The sequence below is a fragment of the Lissotriton helveticus genome, chromosome 3_2 (genome assembly GCF_964261635.1).
Source record: "Lissotriton helveticus chromosome 3_2, aLisHel1.1, whole genome shotgun sequence".
Lineage (NCBI taxonomy): Eukaryota > Metazoa > Chordata > Amphibia > Caudata > Salamandridae > Lissotriton > Lissotriton helveticus.
Genome location: NC_136062.1, coordinates 494,006,192 through 494,025,142, shown reverse-complemented (window position 1 = coordinate 494,025,142; position 18,951 = coordinate 494,006,192). Strand labels below are relative to the sequence as shown.

General features: G+C 52.9%; 1 protein-coding gene across 1 annotated transcript in view; it reads left to right on the top strand.

Moving 5' to 3' along the window:
* The window catches only part of LOC144826099 (para-nitrobenzyl esterase-like), a 256,871-nt gene that overhangs the window by 221,656 nt on the left and 16,264 nt on the right, over positions 1-18,951 (top strand). The window contains exons 7-8 of the mRNA XM_078684481.1: positions 5,471-5,692; positions 7,781-7,927. Coding sequence (XP_078540607.1) covers positions 5,471-5,692; positions 7,781-7,923 — 365 coding nt within the window. The 3' untranslated portion in view covers positions 7,924-7,927. The remainder of the gene's footprint in view (positions 1-5,470; positions 5,693-7,780; positions 7,928-18,951) is intronic.

Here is an 18,951-nt window from a genome sequence, read left to right as displayed (position 1 = left end):
CGCGGCGGGTGGACGACCGGCTCTGACAAGGTTAGGTCAGGTCACAGCTCCCCGTCGCGTATCCACCGCCTAAATAGTCAGCGGGAGGGAGGAGCAGCTGGAAGGCGGAAGCGGGGTGGCGAATAGGAGGGGGAGAGGGTACAGAAGGAAAAAAGGGGTGCGGGCCGCGGGGGAGCAGCGGCAGGGAGCGGGAGAACAACAGCGGGAACAGGCGGCAGAGAAGCACAAAAGTCGGAAAAATACAGGGGCACAACGGTCAGACAAATAAGCTAAAATTAGGCACAGAACAGGAAATAAACACAACCAAGAGGCACCTACGCCCTGGGGGCAGCGGCGAACAGCTGACAGCAGCAAGGTGAACCGACACACTCAGGAGGAGATAAGCGGTGGGTTGAGCGACCTGCTCTGACTAGGACAGGTCAGGTCAAAGCTCCCCGTCGCAAATCCACCGCCTAAATAGTCAGCGGGAGGGAGGAGCAGGTGCGAGGCGGGAGCGGGGTGGCGAATAGGAGGGGGAGAGGGTACAGAAGGAAAAAAGTGGGGCAGGGCCACGGGGGAGCAGCGGCAGGGAGCGTGGAGCGGGGGAACAACAACGGGAACAGGCGGCAGAGAAGCACAAAAGTCGGAAAAATACAGGGGCACAACTCAGACAAATAAGCAAAAATTAGGCACAGAAGCAGGAAATAAACACAACCAAGAGGCACCTACGCCCTGGGGGCAGCGGCGAACAAGCGAAAGCAGCAGGGGGAACCGGTGCACTCAGGAGGAGGCACGCGGCAGGTGGAGCGACCGGCTCTGACCAGGTCAGGTCAGGTCACAGCTCCCCGTCACGTATCCACCGCCTAAATAGTTAGCGGGAGGGAGGAGCAGCTGGGAGGCTGGAGCGGGGTGGCGAATAGGAGGGGGAGAGGGTACAGAGGGAAAAAAGGGGGGCGGGCCACGGGGGAGCAGCGGCAGGGAGCGGGGGAACAACAGCAGGAACAGGCGGCAGAGAAGCACAAAAGTCGGAAAAATACAGGGGCACAACGGTCAGACAAATAAGCAAAAATTAGGCACAGAAGCAGGAAATAAACACAACCAAGAGGCACCTACGCCCTGGGGGCAGCGGCGAACAGGTGACAGCAGGGGGAACCGGCACACTCAGGAGGAGGCATGCGGCAGGTGGAGCAACCGGCTCTGACCAGGTCAGGTCAGGTCACAGCTCCCCGTCACGTATCCACCGCCTAAATAGTTAGCGGGAGGGAGGAGCAGCTGGGAGGCGGGAGCGGGGTGGCGAATAGGAGGGGGAAAGGGTACAGAAGGAAAAAAGAGGGGCGGGCCACGGGGGAGCAGCGGCAGGGAGCGGGGAGCGGGGGAACAACAGCGGGAACAGGCGGCAGAGAAGCACAAAAGTCGGAAAAATACAGGGGCACAACGGTCAGACAAATAAGCAAAAATTAGGCACAGAAGCAGGAATTAAACACAACCAAGAGGCACCTACGCCCTGGGGGCAGCGGCGAACAGGCGACAGCAGCAGGGGGAACCAGCGCACTCAGGAGGAGCCATGCGGCGGGTGGAGCGACCGGCTCTGACAAGGTCAGGTCAGGTCACAGCTCCCCATCGCGTATCCACCGCCTAAATAGTCAGCGGGAGGGAGGAGCAGCTGGGAGGCGGGAGCGGGGTGGTGAATAGGAGGGGGGAAGGTACAGAAGGAAAAAAGGTGGGCGGGGCCGCGGGGAGCAGTGGCAGGGAGGAGGGAGCGGGGGAACAACAGCGGGAACAGGCGGCAGAGTAGCACAAAAGTCGAAAAAAGACAGGGGCACAACAGTCAGACAAATAAGCAAAAATTAGGCACAGAAGCAGGAAATAAACACAACCAAGAGGCACCTACGCCCTGGGGGCAGCGGCGAACAGGCGACAGCAGCAGGGGGAACCGGCGCACTCAGGAGGGGCCACGGGGCGGGTGGAGCGACCGGCTCTGACAAGGTCAGGTCAGGTCACAGCTCCCCATCGCGTATCCACCGCCTAAATAGTCAGCGGGAGGGAGGAGCAGCTGGGAGGCGGGAGCGGGGTGGTGAATAGGAGGGGGGCAGGTACAGAAGGAAAAAAGAGGGGCGGGGCCGCGGGGGAGCAGTGGCAGGGAGCAGGGAGCGGGGGAACAACAGCGGGAACAGGCGGCAGAGTAGCACAAAAGTCGAAAAAAGACAGGGGCACAACAGTCAGACAAATAAGCAAAAATTAGGCACAGAAGGAGGAAATAAACACAACCAAGGGGCACCTACGCACTGGGGGCAGCGGCGAACAGGCGACAGCAGCAGGGGGAACCAGCGCACTCAGGAGGAGCCACACGGCGGGTGGAGCGACCGGCTCTGACAAGGTCAGGTCAGGTCACAGCACTCCATCGCGTATCCACCGCCTAAATAGTCAGCGGGAGGGAGGAGCAGCTGGGAGGCGGGAGCGGGGTGGCGAATAGGAGGGGGAGAGGGTACAGCAGGAAAAAAGGGGCGTGCCGCGGGGGAGCAGCGGCAGGGAGCGGGGAGCGGGGAACAACAGCGGGAACAGGCGGCAGAGAAGCACAAAAGTCGGAAAAATACAGGGGCACAACGGTCAGACAAATAAGCAAAAATTAGGCACATAAGGAGGAAATAAACACAACCAAGAGACACCTACGCCCTGGGGGCAGCGGCGAACAGGCGACAGCAGCAGGGGGAACCAGCACACTCAGGAGGAGGCACGCGGCGGGTGGAGCAACCGGCTCTGACAAGGTCAGGTCAGGTCACAGCTCCCCGTCGCGTATCCACCGCCTAAATAGTCAGCGGGAGGGAGGAGCAGCTGGGAGGCGGGAGCGGGGTGGCGAATAGGAGGGGGAGAGGGTACAGCAGGAAAAAAGGGGCGTGCCGCGGGGGAGCAGCGGCAGGGAGCGCGGAGCGGGGAACAACAGCGGGAACAGGCGGCAGAGAAGCACAAAAGTCGGAAAAATACAGGGGCACAACGGTCAGACAAATAAGCAAAAATTAGGCACAGAAGGAGGAAATAAACACGACCAAGAGACACCTACGCCCTGGGGGCAGCGGCGAACAGGCGACAGCAGCAGGGGGAACCAGCACACTCAGGAGGAGGCACGCGGCGGGTGGAGCAACCGGCTCTGACAAGGTCGGGTCAGGTCACAGCTCCCCGTCGCGTATCCACCGCCTAAATAGTCAGCGGGAGGGAGGACCAGCTGGGAGGCGGGAGCGGGGTGACGAATAGGAGGGGAGAGGGTACAGAAGGGTGGGCGGGGCCGCAGGAGAGCAGCGGCAGTGAGCGGGGGAACAACAGCGGGAACAGGCGGCAGAGAAGTACAAAACTCGGAAAAATACACGGGCACAACGGTCAGACAAATAAGCAAAAATAAGGCACAGAAGCAGGAAATAAACACAACCAAGAGGCACCTTCGCCCTGGGGGCAATGGCGAACAGGCGACATCAGCAGGGGGAACTGGCGCACTCAGGAGGAGCCACGCGGCGGGGGAGCGACCGGCTCTGGCATCCACTCTGCTGACCACAGCAGACAGTCAAGCCTTGAAGCTCTGCTGTCTACTATCAGTGTGGACAATAAATTGGGGTTCATCGGCATATATCAAGAGGTGACTCTCAAGGACAGGATACATGTTATCTGCATCGGGCAAAGCTCTGCAGAATCTTGCTCTACAGAGGTCAGTGGATTAAATTCAGACTTATGAAGCAGCATAAAATGACATGAGTGTGATTGGCCAGAAAAGAATCCGTCATTGGTGTAAAGTTAGTCAAGATGGCCGCCGCCGCCATATTTGTTTTCAGAGGAATCACTCCTGCTTCCTACCAAGAGGGCGGCGCCACTCCACCACAAAGCAATTCATTTACAGAGGTGGCAAGGATTAGAGCAATGCTGGTAGAATCAAAGCCCTCTTCTCAAACTTAGATGTGTAAAATAGGTCTTTTTCCCGTTGAAGTTAAAAGCTTATCCTGATGCCTAATGTGTTCTAAACTCAAGACATCAAGTTCTTTTCAAATAACATGTATTTTCTTTCTAATTGAAAGAGAAGCATCCAATGCCAAAGATGTTGTGATCTAGTTGAGATGATTTCAACCCCTTCCTTTCCTACTCAGCATTTCTGTCTGACTTCCCACACTTGTATAGTGCCTTTACCCCATGGGGTCTCTTAGCGCTGCACGTTCCTCATTCTGGATCTGTCAAGGGTGGAGATGAGCTGCAGCGGATCGCCCTGGATACTGGATTCAGATACTAGATAAGTCCGTTGTCTGGGAGCGGGGGAAGGCGTCCTCCGCCCCTGGAGTGATGGGTCCCTCCTGCCCCCTGGAGTGATGGGGCCCTCCTGCCCCCCTGGAGTGATGGGGCCCTCCTGCCCCCTGGAGTGATGGGGCCTCTGCCCCTTAGGTTTATGGGGCCCCTGCCCCCTAGAGTGATGGGGCCCTCCTGCCCCCTGGAGTGATGGGGCCTTCCTGCCCCCTGGAGTGATGGGGCCCTCCTGCCCCCTGGAGTGATGGGGCCCTCCTGCCCCCTGGAGTGGTGGGTCCCCTGCCCCCTGGAGTGATGGGGCCCTCCTGCCCCCTGGAGTGGTGGGTCCCCTGCCCCCTGGAGTGATGGGGCCAGGGCCCTCCTGTGGTGGTCTTTGAAAGATACAACAGCTCGGTATTCACTCGGTCTTCTGGTAAGAGTCGTTTGTACAAATCTCACATCGACCCAAAGCAGCGAGCGCCCGAGATCTGGCAGGAAGCAGCCAATGACTGTACACGTGCAAGTCCTCCTCTCCAGCTGGTTCCTCTGTGCCCCCCACTATAACCAGCCCCCACCAGTCCTGGTAATTCACTGTGCCTCTCCAGCACCAGCCCATCTAGACAGAGCTCTCTCTGGGGGCCTTGCTGCAACAACAACTGCATATTCCCTCCTGGAGAGCGGGCTGCAGCCTCTCCTCGCCCATGCCTGGTTATCCTGTATTTTCTGTGCAATAAGTGCTTGGTCTACGTCATAAGGGACAGGCTGTGTCCAGTTAGATGGTGTTCTACCAAGAATTGAGCTATACCTTGTACCTTCTTTCTCCATCTTCTCACTGTCTGTCACTCCAGGTTCTCTGTCACTGTGTCTTGTGCATCTCTCTCTTCGTTTTCTTGTTGACTTTTATCTCAATGTTATTTTATTCCTAGTTCTTTCTATTTTCTCATTCCGTATTCTCTCTCCTTTGTCCTTCCCATCCCCTCTAACTCTCTCACTTTGCTTCTTTCCTCTTCCTTTTCCTTCCGTTCTTTCATTTTCTTTTCACTTTGTTCCCTTACCTTCGCTTTCCTCCCCTTTCCTTTACCCCTTTATTCTCCCCTTTATCTTCCCTGGTCTGTCCTCTTCTGCATCCCATTCTATCTATATTCATTTATCTCTGATCGTCTCTCTTGATTGCTGTGATTCTGCGGGTTTTAAGCCCTGACTTTGCTCATTGGTGCCGCTGTGCTGTTTTCAGCCACCCTCTCCAGCCCAGTCTATCGCTACGTGGTGACGTACACGCCTTCACGCCCAGCACTCCCCTCATCCATCCTGCCCTATGACAGCTGGTTTTCTTACCACATACTGGATGTCTTCGCTTTATATGGCAGCCTGAACCTCGCCCAGACTGTGACAACAGTGGCTGATCGCGACTTCGAGAGGCTTGTGAGAAAATACCTCGTCCATTTCGCCAAGAATGGTAAGTTCATGGTGACCCCAAGAATGTTTGTTTCATGATGACCCCAAGAACGGAGAGTTCATATTGAACCCATGAATTATAGGTTTAAGGGAAATCCAAGAATGATAATTTTCTGATGACCCAAGAATGGTAAATTCGAGCTGAACCCAAGAATGGTAAGTTCATGGTGACCCCAAGAATATTTGTTTCATTGTGACCCATAGAATGGTGAGTTTATATTGAATCCATGAATTATAAGTTTATAGCATATCCGAGAATTATAATTTTCTGATGACCCAAGAATGGTAAATTCAAGGCGATCCCAAGAATGGTCAATTTGTAGTGAACCCAGAAATGGCTTGTGAGGAAGTACCTTGCCTTCGTCACCAGAAAGAGTAAGCTCATGGAGAAGCCAAGAATGGTAAATTGATGGTGACCGGTAGAATGGTAAGTTTGTGGTGGTCCCAAGAATGGTCATTTCATGGTGAACATAAGAATGGTGAGTTCATACTGAGCACATGAACTATAGGTTTAGGATGACCCCAAGAATGATAAATTCATGGTGACCGGTAGAATGGTCGTTGCCTGGTGGACCTCAGAATGGGGAGTCCATGATGAATCCAAGAATGGTAAGTCTTGGTGACCCGTAGAATGGCCGTTTCATGATGACCCCAAGAATGGTAAATTCATGGTGACCGGTAGAATGATGAGTCGATGATGAACCCAAGAATGATCGTTTCATGGTGAACTTAAGGATGATGAGTTCATGATGAACCCAAGAATTATAGGTCATGGTGACCCCAACAAAAGTCGTTTCATGGTGACCCGTAGAATGTTTTTTTCATGGTGAACCTCAGAATGTTGAGTCCATGATGAACCCAAGAATGGTAAGTCTTGGTGACCCGTAGATTGTCCGTTTCATGATGACCCCAATAATGGTAAATTCATGGGGACCCGTAGGATGGCCGTTTCATGATGACCTCAAGACTGATAAATTCATGGGGACTGGTAGAATGGTTGTTTCATGGTGGACCTCAGAATGGTGAGTCCATGATGAACCCAAGAATCAAAGGTCATGGTGCCCCCAACAAAAGTCATTTCATGGTGACCCGTAGAATGTTGTTTTCATGGTGAACCTCAGAATGGTGAGTCTATGATGAACCCAAGAATCGTAAGTCATGGTGACCCCAACAACAGTCGTTTCATGTTTACCCCAAGAACGGTCATTTCATGGTGGACATAAGAACGGCGATTTCCTATTTAACACATGAATTATAAGTTTATGGGCTGTCCAAGAATGATAAGTTTATGATGACCTCAAGAATGGTAAATTCAAGGTGAACCCAAGAATGATCAGTTTGTGTTTGGTGATGACGTGAGAAAGTACCTTGACTTCTTTACTAAGGGTGATGGGCAGAGAGCGGAGGGTGATGGGCAGAGAGTGGAGGGTGATGGGCAGAGAGCAGAGGGTGATGGGCAGAGAGTGGAGGGTGATGGGCAGAGAGCGGAGGGTGATGGGCAGAGAGCGGAGGGTGATGAACAGAGAGCGGAGGGTGATGGGCAGAGAGCAAAGGGTGATGGCAGAGATCTGAGGGTGAGGGCAGAGATTTGAGGGTGATGGGCAGAGATCTGAGGGTGATGGGCAGAGAGCAGAGAGTGATGGGCAGAGAGCGGAGGGTGATGGGCAGAGAGTAGCAGGAGATGGACAGAGCAGGGGTGATAGGCAGAGAGCGGAGGGTGATGGGCAGAGATCTGAGGGTGATGGGCAGAGAGCGGAGAGTGATGGGCAGAGAGCAGAGAGTGATGGGCAGAGATCTGAGGGTGATGGGCAGAGAGCAGAGAGTGATGGGCAGAGAGCGGAGGGTGATGGGCAGAGAGTAGCAGGAGATGGACAGAGCAGGGGTGATAGGCAGAGAGCGGAGGGTGATGGGCAGAGATCTGAGGGTGATGGGCAGAGAGCGGAGAGTGATGGGCAGAGATCTGAGGGTGATGGGCAGAGACCTGAGGGTGAGGGCAGAGAGCTCATGGTGATGGGCAGAGAGTTAGGTGCCAAGGCGGAGCTGCAGCATCTCTGTATGAACACACACTGACTGTCCCCTTCCCCTGCAGGTGCGATGCCCCCGGAGTGGCCGGCCTACCCCAATCACACAGCCCTACTCTCCACCTCACTGACTGTGGTGCCCGAGTACCACCCGGCCCGGTGTGCCCTCTGGAAGAAGAATGGGCTCTTCGCCTACGCCTGGATGAACTGAGCAGGTGACGCTGGGGAGAGGGAAGGGCTCAGAGGGGGAGAGGTTGGGGGTAGGGGCAATAGGGTAGAGTGCTAAGGAGTGAGACAGGAACCAAGGAGCAGGCCTGGGTGCAAGAGGCAGTATCCTGTGGCTTTGCTGAGATAAGGCCACAGCCTTGAATGATTTTATTTTATTTATATATAAAGTTTTATATAGCGCAAACTTGACCCCTAGGGATATCAGAGCGCTTTACAATTTGAGGGGAAGGAAGGTAACAGTTCAGTCCATGAGTCAAATGGGAATATAAAACAGACAGTGAATCAAATAGGGCTCACATAACAAGGCCAGTTGCAAATCCTAGGGATCAGCAAAAAATGGGCTAGTAACTGATAAATAGCGACATAGGAGGGGAGCAAATGGTTCAACAAGAAAAGAAGAAGAGAAAAGAAAAGAAACAAAAATACATGATTAGCATCCAGCTCTGGGCTTAAAGGAGTAAGTCCAATGCATTAGAACAGACGATCGCGCATCCTATTAAGGTAAGAACTTGTTCATGAGCAATCGTTTTACTTCCGATTTGAAAGCAACCTTGGAGGAGATTCTACGAATTTCCGGTGGAATAGAGTTCCAGATTTTCGGTGTAGAGCCGGAGAAAGCTCATTGGCATGCTCTCTTTTTGCGAAAGATCTGAGGTTTCAGGAGGAGAGAGTTAGCACTCCCAGAAGGTCGACCCTCTCCGGATAGTTCTAGCTTTTGCGCTAGATAGTTGGGGGTTTGAAGTGGAGGGCTTTGTGAGATAGGCAGGCGATCTTTAGCTGTATTCTTGGTTCGTAAGGCAGCCAGTTTAGATTTTTTTTTTTTTTTTCACAACAGATTTTATTGAATGATCAAGCAAGACAATGAGTGTGGTACCCCACAGTCAGGAGAAACCACCACGCAGGTGAAGACATTACATAGAACAGGATTGGAATCTGAATCAAATATACTGCAAATTACATTTAATCAAACCTACCCCCCACCCGTTCCCATTCCCAACACCCAACCACCCTCAACCTATCCCACCCCGTAACCCCTCCCTAACCCCGTGCACATGCGAAGAAGGAACAGCCGTAAATACGTATAGAGTGGTCGGTCTGGCACCAGACACAAGCCTACGCCAAGGGGGAGGCCTAGAGTTCTTCCTCGGGGTCAACTGGGGGGTCAAGTGGCAAGTCTCTATACTCGGCCCACCTTTTCCATATCCTAAAGTGTTTGCGGGGGCACCCACGTGCTTCAAAGATCGGGCGCTCCGGGCCCATACAAAAGTCTAGACCAGACTTCCAAACACACAGGGGGGGAGCCCGTTCGTCCTTCCACGCCCGCGCCAGGTCTCTCTTGGCCAGTACCAACCCCAACAGCAGTAGGTGGCGCTTATAGCGATTCCCTCCCACCCCCTCGAGAATATGAAGCAAACCTAATCGATGTGTTCGGGGCAGGTCCCATCCTAACACTTCAGACAAACAACTCCACACGCCTCTCCAAAAGCCAGCAAGCCTAGGACACAGCCACAGGGTATGGAGCAGTGAGCCAACCTCTACACCACAACGCAAGCATTCCGGCGATGCAATCAGTCCAGCTTTCCAGAGGCGTTCACGCGTAAAATAGGCCCTGTGGAGGATTTTAAATTGGATGAACCTGAGCCTCATCGCGATAGCCGTTCCCCGCGGGGATTCCAGGGCCTCTCGCCAGTCATCTTCGTCTAGGGGACCGACATCTGCCTCCCATGCCGTCCGCAGGGGAAGAAGGTCAGAGGCGCAGTGGGTGACCATCGTCTGGTAAATGCGGGACACTTTTTTGTCCCCAAGCTCCCCCATGAACAGCTTCGCTTCAATAGGGCTAAATTCGGGGAGCGATTCCAGGTCGGTAATGTACGGTGTGAGCGCATGCCGCAGCTGTAGGTAACGGAAGAACTGAGTCCGCGGCAAGTGGAACTCTTCACTTAGGGCCTGGAACGGCTTAAGAGCGGCACCAGACAGTACATCACCCAGCGACGAGATGCCGATCGCGTCCCAGCCACCAAAACCCGGCAAGGAGGCCAGGGCAGGCAATCTGCCATTACGCCACAGCGGCGTTTCCGCAGTCAGCCTACCCCACCAGCCCATGCGTCGCAATGCCTGACGCCAAACAAGGAAGACCGTCCTCGTAACACTAGGCAAGCCCCGTCGCAGCCGGGCAGAGTAGAGGAGCATATGAAGGGTATTATCGCCCATTAGTGCGCGCTCTAATGCATATGCCGGGTCGCCTCTATCACCATACCACCAGTCATTAAGGACGAGTAGGTGAGCTGCTTGGTAGTAGGACAGAAGGTCCGAGGTGGCGAGCCCTCCACAGTATGTAGAGAGGAAGCATGTGCGTAACGCCACCCTTGCCGAACCCCCGGCCCACAGGAATTGCCCCAAGACCGAGTTCACTCGCCGAAACCAGGAAGCTGGAACCGAGTGGGGATAATTTTGCAATTGGTATAGAAGGCGAGGAAGCGCCACCATCTTAAAGATGGCGGACCGGCCAAAGATGTTAAGAGGCATCCGGGACCATGTTTTAACGTCGGTCTGCACCCGTTCCCACACCGGCAGCACAGAACTCTCCCACGCGAGGGTCGCGGACTCAGACAGGAACACCCCTAGGTACTGCAGGCCATCAGTCGCCACTCGTAGGTCCAGCGTCCAGGGGTCCGACACTGCGCCACCACCCAGGACCCACAAGGTGGATTTGCTGAGGTTGAGGTATAAGCCTGAAACGTCGCCAAAGACCCGCATTATTTCCAAAACCCGCGGCCCAGAGCGACGCAGGTCCGTCAGGAAGAAAAGGACGTCATCCGCGTACAGCGCGATCCTATCAGATAGGCCCTGGGGCCATACAAATCCTCGGAGTTGCGCATCCATACGCACCCAGGCGGCCAACGGCTCCATAGCCAGGGCAAAAAGATAAGGGGAGAGAGGGCATCCCTGTCGGGTACCCCGGCCAACACGGAAGGTCTCCGACACAGCCCCGGCAACACGCACAGCGGCCGTGATGTCTGTATATAGTAGTTTAATATAGGATATAAAAACAGGGCCGAGGTTGAGACGGGGTAGGAGCGCAAATAGGTAAGTCCAGCTCACCGAGTCGAACGCCTTATTAATGTCGGCAAGCAACAGAGCAGCCTGCTCGCCCGTGGCTCCCATAGCCCCGATCGCAGCCCACGCACGCCGAATATTGTGGCGTGTAGCCCTGCCGGGCATGAAGCCCGATTGGTCGGGGTGTACCAGTTCCGCTATGCATGGAAGCAACCGATTTGCCAGGGCCTTAGCCAGTATCTTGGCTTCTATATTGAGGAGCGAGATGGGGCGATATGAGTCATGTCTATCAGGGGGCTTACCCGGCTTTGGAAAAACCACGATTTCAGCATGGCGCCAATCAGGCGGCAGCCTGCCCCGAGTACGCGCCGCTTCCAGAGCACACCGAAAATGGGGTCCCAATTGCGTGTAGAATTTTTTATAAAATTCACAGGGATAACCGCTCGGCCCGGGGGCCTTACCCGCATTGAGCTGTCCCAGGGCCTCCCCAAGTTCCTCCGCCGTGAGAGGAGCATCCAGAGATTCCCTGACGTCATCAGACACCATCTTAGGGGGCAGGTCATCGATGAACTTGGCGACATCCTCACCTGTCAGGTTATCACATGGGGCGTATTGCGCTCCAAAGTAGGTGGCGAAGCTCGCCGCTAGGCAGACAGGGTCAATAATAGCTGCGCCATCTTCCGCCAGAAGACCGGGCAGTGTGACAGGGTTGATGCTATATTGGCAGAGTCTATAGAGCATAGAACTCGACTTGTCACCCCACTGGCAAATCCTGCTCCGTGTGGCCAGCCACGCCTGCCTGGCCTCGTCCAGCAGGACCGACGCGTAGGACTGCTGCGCCTGGAGAAGCAGACGCACACCAATATCGTCTCCCCCCCCACGACTCCGCCGCTCCAATGTCTCCACCAGTGCCGCAGCTGCCACGATCGCCTCCCGACGTTCCCGATGAGCCGCAGCGGCCCAAGCGATATCCACCCCTCTCATCGTGGGCTTCAAAGCCTCCCACACCACGACCGCGTCGATATCATCAATAAGGTTTTCCCGCCAGTAGTGATCAATGGCTTCCCGAAGGTGCTTAACATAGCTAGGTTGCTGGAGATGCCACGAGGACATCCTCCATCGAAAGGGCTGGCGTGTCCTGAGAAGTTCTACGTCGATCGAAACCGGGGAATGATCCGACAGCCCCCTAGGCAAAATCTCCACCGCACGCACTCTGCACATGCACACTCGGGGAACAAACAAGTAGTCCAGGCGTGAAAAGGAACCATGTACTGCAGACACAAACGTATATTCACGTGAAGTAGGGTGCATATGTCGCCAAGCATCCATCCAGCCCAGGCCATCACACATCGCTCTCAGCTTAGTAGAGGGAGGGGAGAGGGGAAAAGGGGGGTCCAGCCCGCCTGGCCCTCGGCGCCCCTTGCGGTCCATGCAAGCATCCATCACCTCGTTCCAGTCACCCCCAACCACCGCTAGGGACTCCTGGACATCCCCCCATACCTGAAAAATCCTCTCAGCCAGGGCCCATTGCAGGGGGGGGGGCATAAACACTCCCAAGAACCACGGGCTCTGTACCCACCTTGCCCCTGACAAACAAATAGCGACCCTGCGGGTCCGCCCACGTCTTTTCATGTACGAATTGCGCCCTACGGTGGATCAGCACAGCTACCCCTCTGGACCCCCTAGTAAAGCCAGCATGGTACACCTGTTGATAGCCCAATCGCTGCAAGCTGAGTGCTTTCGACCCCATCATATGTGTCTCCTGAAGCAGAAGCACATCAGCAGCGGCCCTCTTCCCCCAGCGCAAGACCGCCCCACGTTTCACCTTGTCCAACATCCCCCTGACATTCCACGTGACTACTCGTAGGGACTCCACCGGGAGCCTGTGCGTAGTATCAACCATAGTCAGATGGAGTCCGCCAGGAAGGCCCCTCGTGTCCACACCACCCACCACTCAACAACAACCGCATTTTCATAGAAAGCATGTGCATCTCCCCCTTACCACCCAAACGCCCAAAAACTGCAGGGGCTGCTAATGCCAGTCCCTTTCCAACTCCCCAAACCCCCAACCCCCCTCCCCTACACCTCACAGAACCATGAAGCATCTGTCGCGGCATGGGCGATCCCAAGCCCAAAACAGAGGGCACAGGACCTACCATGCCAATGGATCCCAACTCCCTTAGGCCCATCCTTACAACCCCCCCCCCAAAAAACAAACTCCTACAAGGTAGGAGTGGGACAGCCCCCAATCGGCTGTACCCGAGCCAGTACCCACCACCCCACTCAACTTATACGAACACAGTGTCAAGAAGACATCAAGGCATCAGGAAGGTGTCCAAGTCGTCGGGCCACCGTCCCCATTCTACTCAGTCCCGGTAGCCACGCTACCCAGCCAGGAGCACAGAGTATCTGAAAGCAGCAATGTCACTTCCCGGACAGGTCAGAGTCCTCAGTTCTGCGGCCTCCCGGCGCACCAGCGGCAGAGGCCGAACGCTTCCGCGATCTAGACCTCCGGCGTCTCGTACTCTTGGTTCAGTTTAGAAATTTTAAGACTGAGGAGATGTGTGAATTTCGCTTGGTGCCAGTAACCAATCTGGCCACCGCATTTAATGATGCCGTTACTGGAGCCAAGGTATATTCGGGGAGGCCACAGAGCGTAGCACTGCCATAGTCAAGCCTCAGAAAAACAAGAGCTTGGACCACTTGCTTGAAGTCAGCTTGTGGTAGGAAAGGTTCAGGATTCCGGAGTATCCTCCTCAGGTGGTTAGCTCCCTTGCACACATTGCTGATATGAGTCTTTATATTCAAGTGCTTGTCCAGGGCGATTCCAAGAGTTCTCGCTGAGTCAATAAGGCGGGGGGAGCAGTTAAAGACTGTGAGTTGGTTCATCCAGAGGTCGAATTTAGGAGTGTGTTTCGGGGGAGAAATGAGGAGGAATTCTGTTTTGGAGGTGTTTAGCAGGAGGTGGTTCTCAGTTAACCAGTTTTGAGTAGTCAATAGGGTGGAGTTGAGTGAAGAGATGTTATCCGGGGAGGAGATTTTCAGATAGAGTTGGGTGTTGTTCGCATACATATGGAAGAGAATGTCCATGGAATTTAGTTTATTAGCTAATGGTTCCAGAAACAAGTTGAAGAGTATGGGAGGTAGTGTGGACCCTTAGGGAACCCCCATGGAAACTGTTGATGGCTGGGAGAGAGAGTGGTTCGCCTTCACTCTTTGGGATCTGTGGTGGAGGAAAGACGAGAACCATTGCAGCACCTGACCAGAGAGGCCCATCCTGTGCTCCAGAATGGCTAAGAGGTCGTTGTGATTGACAGTGTCAAACGCAGAGGGAAGGTCACGGAGGATAAGGAGGCAAGATTCATTTTGGGCAAGCATTTTAAAAATGTCATCCACGACGTGAGTGAGAGCTGATTCAATGCTGTGCCCACTATGAAAGCCAGATTGTTGTCGGTCCAGGAGATTGAAATTTTCGATGTGCGCACAGAGTTGCAACTGGACGCCTTTTTCTAGGAGTTTGGCTATTGTGGGGATGCGAGACATAGGGCAGAAGTTGTTAAGATCAGCACTGTCTGCGGTCATTTTTTTTTAATGTAAATGTAAATGTCGGAATTTGTAAAGCGCACTGCTACCTCCACCGGAGGTGTCCCGGCGCTGTCCGTATACCACTTAGGAACCCTTCCTGGCTTTCCTGGGAAATGTCCACTCCTGGGCACCCGCCAGGTGCAGCCAGGCATCCCAGCGTTTTTGGGGCCGTTGTGGAGACTAAGCAAGCTATTGCCCAGAGTTGCAGCGTGGGACCCATGATCAGAACAGGTACTAAGGCGAGAATATCCAGTCAGGGGAATTAATGAGTCGGAGACCCGCCGAGGCGGGAATTGAACCCTGGTCCCTGGCCAGAGCTCTGCATCAAGTTCTGCCTGCTCTAACCACTGAGCCACACTTCTCCACTAACTACTGAGCCACACTTCCCCACTTCTTCTTTAATATAGGTGTTACCTGTGCAGCTTTTAGGTTTTCTGGAATCATGCCTTGTGGCAAAGATAAATTGACGATCTTCTTCCAGATGGGAGAGACGACAGCCTTATTTTCTTTGAAGATAGAAGGCGGTAATGGGTTGATACACCGAAGAACCTTTATTGATGTCACTTTCATTGAAGGGGGTAAAGGTGTCCCAGGATGCATTGTTTCTGATACCCCAGTTACTCAGTTCGAACTTGTCTAGTAAGGCAGGGGCGCAGACCAATTGGGTAGCAGTCGAGCCCGCCTGGTTTCCAGATCCATGTTGATCAGTCTTGATTTCTCTGTAAAGAAGGCAGCCAGATCATCACATGAGGGAGGAATGACTTCAGAGTCAGATAGGTTAGGGGCTTCTACTGATTGTTGTTTGACTAGTTCAAAACGTTTCTTAGGGTGATTTGAAGCTTGGTTAAGTTGGGATCTGAAATAGTCCGCCTTAGCTCTCTTGATTAGCAACTCACGATCACTCAAGAAAGAATTGAGGCATGTTACTGCTTGGTCAGTAGGGTTCGACTAGTGAAGGTTGAAATCACCAAGGTAGATGTGGGACAGCACGTAATCCACATTGCCAGAGATGATTTCCATTAATTGTTTGATGAAGGGGAGGTTGTACTCAGGGGCGTGATAGAATTTGTGTAGTTTGCACACCAGATGATTGTTGCTAGAGATGTTGAGACAAAGGTATTCGCATGTTGATGGCGTAGAGGACTCTGAGAGGGAGACCGCAAGTGTGCTCCGATGTATACAAGCTAGGCCACCTCCCAGCTTCTTAGCTCTGTCTAGACGAATTATGTAATGGGTAGGGGGCACTAGGAGGTCCAGGATAGGAGTGGATGAGGGATTGAGCCAAGTTTAGTGAGGATGATGATGTCTATCTCATTGTGTTGGATGAGGTCGAAGATATCCGAGGCGTGTTTGCTGGCTGACCTGCAGTTGAGTAGTATGCATTTAAGTTGTACCGGTGTATGGGGGGAGGAGTCTGAATGATATTCACTCATGTTCGGTTGTCATTGTTTATAACTCTGAGGTTGTGGGGGGGTTTCTGTTCAGATTAGGGTGAATGGCTTGAATTAGTCACTTCGGAATCTTGTTGGTGTCTGCGCTAAGCGAGTAAGACTTGAGAAGGTCATCGACTTCGTTGGGCGCAAGATAGGACATCGAACTTCTGGGGCGAGAGGGTGCGTTTGGTAGGGGTACGGTTTTAGAGATAGTGGGGGGAGAGAGTTGGTCAAGGCGAGCTCTAACACTGGCGCTAGCAGGGGCTCTGGGCAGATTCGTACAAGAGAGGAGGGAGCTTCTCAAGGGGAGATATTCAAGTGAGAGGGTCTTTCAAATCGTGGAGTTCGAGGGTGAGAAGGTGCAGCAGGAGGGAAATATCGTCCATGCATGCCACCAAGTCTGGGTGTTGGGAAAGGGGTGGAAGTTGAGTGGGGAGATCTGGCGAGGAGGGAGGATATCATTGTGTGTCACAGGGGTCAGAGGCAGTAATGGGAGGTCCCAGAAGGGGGGGTGTTGGTCACTGAGTACTTGCGGTGTTCCAGGATGCATTGACAGGGAGGTTGGTAAAGGTGCGAGGGTTACTGGCTGCAAAATGTGTGGATTGGTCAATTCAACACCCGGCAGGGACGAAGGACGGGTGGTGGGCTAGGAGGGAGGTGAATTTGAGGAGAAACTGGGAGCCTCGCTTCGGGGTACCCTTGTGGTGACTAGTGCTAGTTCTTGTTGTAAAGAGGTTATATTGTTAGTCACAGAGTTTTTGATATTCACAAAGAGTTTGTTGAACAGCTCTAGGTTTCGATTGGATAATTGAGTGAGAACGATCCCGTTGTTGTAAACAGTAATGGTGAGATCGGCTTTGAAGATAGGAGAGGAGGTAACGGAAAGACTAAATCCAGGAGGTGTTTTCCTTATCTGTTTGACCTGGGAAAAGGATATAAGGGTTTTTCTCCATTGGGCTCTTCTGTTCATGAAGAAGATTAGGTCATTCAGGATGTTCCCATTAGACATACAGAAATAAGTATCCGATATAAGTCTTTCCGAATGATACTTCCAAGCTCTAGAACCTACTTGAATGTAACCTTGATTTGCGGGTGCTTCCTTGAGCAAAGAGCTTGAATGTAAGATGAACTATGGTAAACTTAGAGACTGTCAGATGTTTGTGGGGTCCATCCAATTTGCTTTGGACCCCCTCCAGAAGATGATTCCTCTTGCATAGTCTGTGTGTCTCTCAGCCTTGCTGGACCTGAGGGATACGAACTTTAACATCACCCAATTCTCTGACCCTCTTTCGGTTCCTCCACTGTGCTGTTGGGGGCCTCCAGTTCCAGGTTCTGCCGTTCAGGTTGAAGTCTGCACCCCGTGTGTTTACAAATGCCCTAGCTTCCCAGGTGAGGTCCTTCCGTTAGCATCCTTACATCGGTGAAAGGATAGTTTCTACAGGGCACATCTCTGTGGTGGATGCTGCCACAGCCTGTTGTTACCATCTGTTGAGACGTGACAGGTTTCTTATTAGCTTGTCCAAGTCACACCTGGTGCAGAACAAGGGTTTTCAGTTCATAGGTGCCCTGAGACTTCAGCTACCAAACAGAGGCACCAAACTGAGCCTTCATTTGTGGTACCTTCTCCTCCAGAGAACAGTGCTCACAAATGGCTGCAGGTAGAGGGTGGTGTGGTGGCATGCCAGTCTCTCTCCTTAGACACTAGGGGGCATATGTACAAGCCCCTATCCCCACCACAGCATCACTTTTATCGATGTTGTGGTGGCGATAGGGGCTTAGCCTTATTTATACGGCAGCGTTAAGCCACTTAATGTGGCTTAAATCTGCTTTGTACATAATGCCCCCTTTCAAACTATACGTAGCATGAAAGAGTTGGGCAGGGGGTGTTATGGTGTGCGTTCCACTGCAACACCCTTTCATTTTGACACTGCCACCTATGTCCAAGGGTAGCGTACATAAGAGGCAGCGCCAAAATTAGGACCAGGTAAATCCTGGTCTTAACTTGGCGAGACGAGGAAAAATGCATTATTTCTCCTCATTTTTGCTTTTTCCATGTGTGCTGCCTTGTGCACCACACATGGAAAAAGCAAAATGCCATGGTTTGTGTATGTACAGGAAGGTGTCCCTTCCTGTACATAAACAATCCTTTTTATTTTAATTCCATTTTGTAACTTCCATGTGTGATTCTTCATGCAGCACACATGAAAGTGACAGAATGGCATTTTAGTTTCTTTATGTGCAGGAAGGGAGACCTTCTTGCACATAACCAAACCTCTCCTGCATGCAGACACCCTTGCTCTATGGTGCAAGGGAGCCTGCGTTGGTGCTAATTTAGTAAACTTAGCGCTATCGCAGGGAGAAACACAAGGCTGCACCACATTGTTGTAAATACAGTGCTGCCTTGCATTTCAGAAGTGGCGGAGCTCAGCGTTAAGCCTAGGAGGCTAACTCCACGCTCCACCACTTCCTTGTACATATCCCCCCATATTGTCATCTCTGGAACTTACAGGTGCCAATAGCGTTTTATCTTTTCGCAGGCAGCAATGATTTGTGTGAGTTGGTAAATGCACGAAAAGCAACACAAAGTGCTTCAAAGTCTGCTCGCTTCTCGATGGGTGGTAGTGCAGCTTCAAAAGGGAGATGGCCACCAGCTCCCACCTTGGAGTGCGTAGGAGCAGTCGGCCCACTGCTTTTTGAATTATCTGTAGTCTACACATAGCCCTAGTGGTCCTAAATAAGGCACATTCTCATAGCACACACATGGCGTGGTCATAGCTTCGATTAAAGTGTCCTGGGCGACACTTGGAAGGATACATAAGATCTCTTGCAGACTTCTGAACAGACTGAACCAACAGGCTGTAAGTTTCTTGCCCTGTGATTCAATGTTAGCTGATCATCGAAGCAAAACCCTAAATTTTTAACTCGAGTTTGTGGGC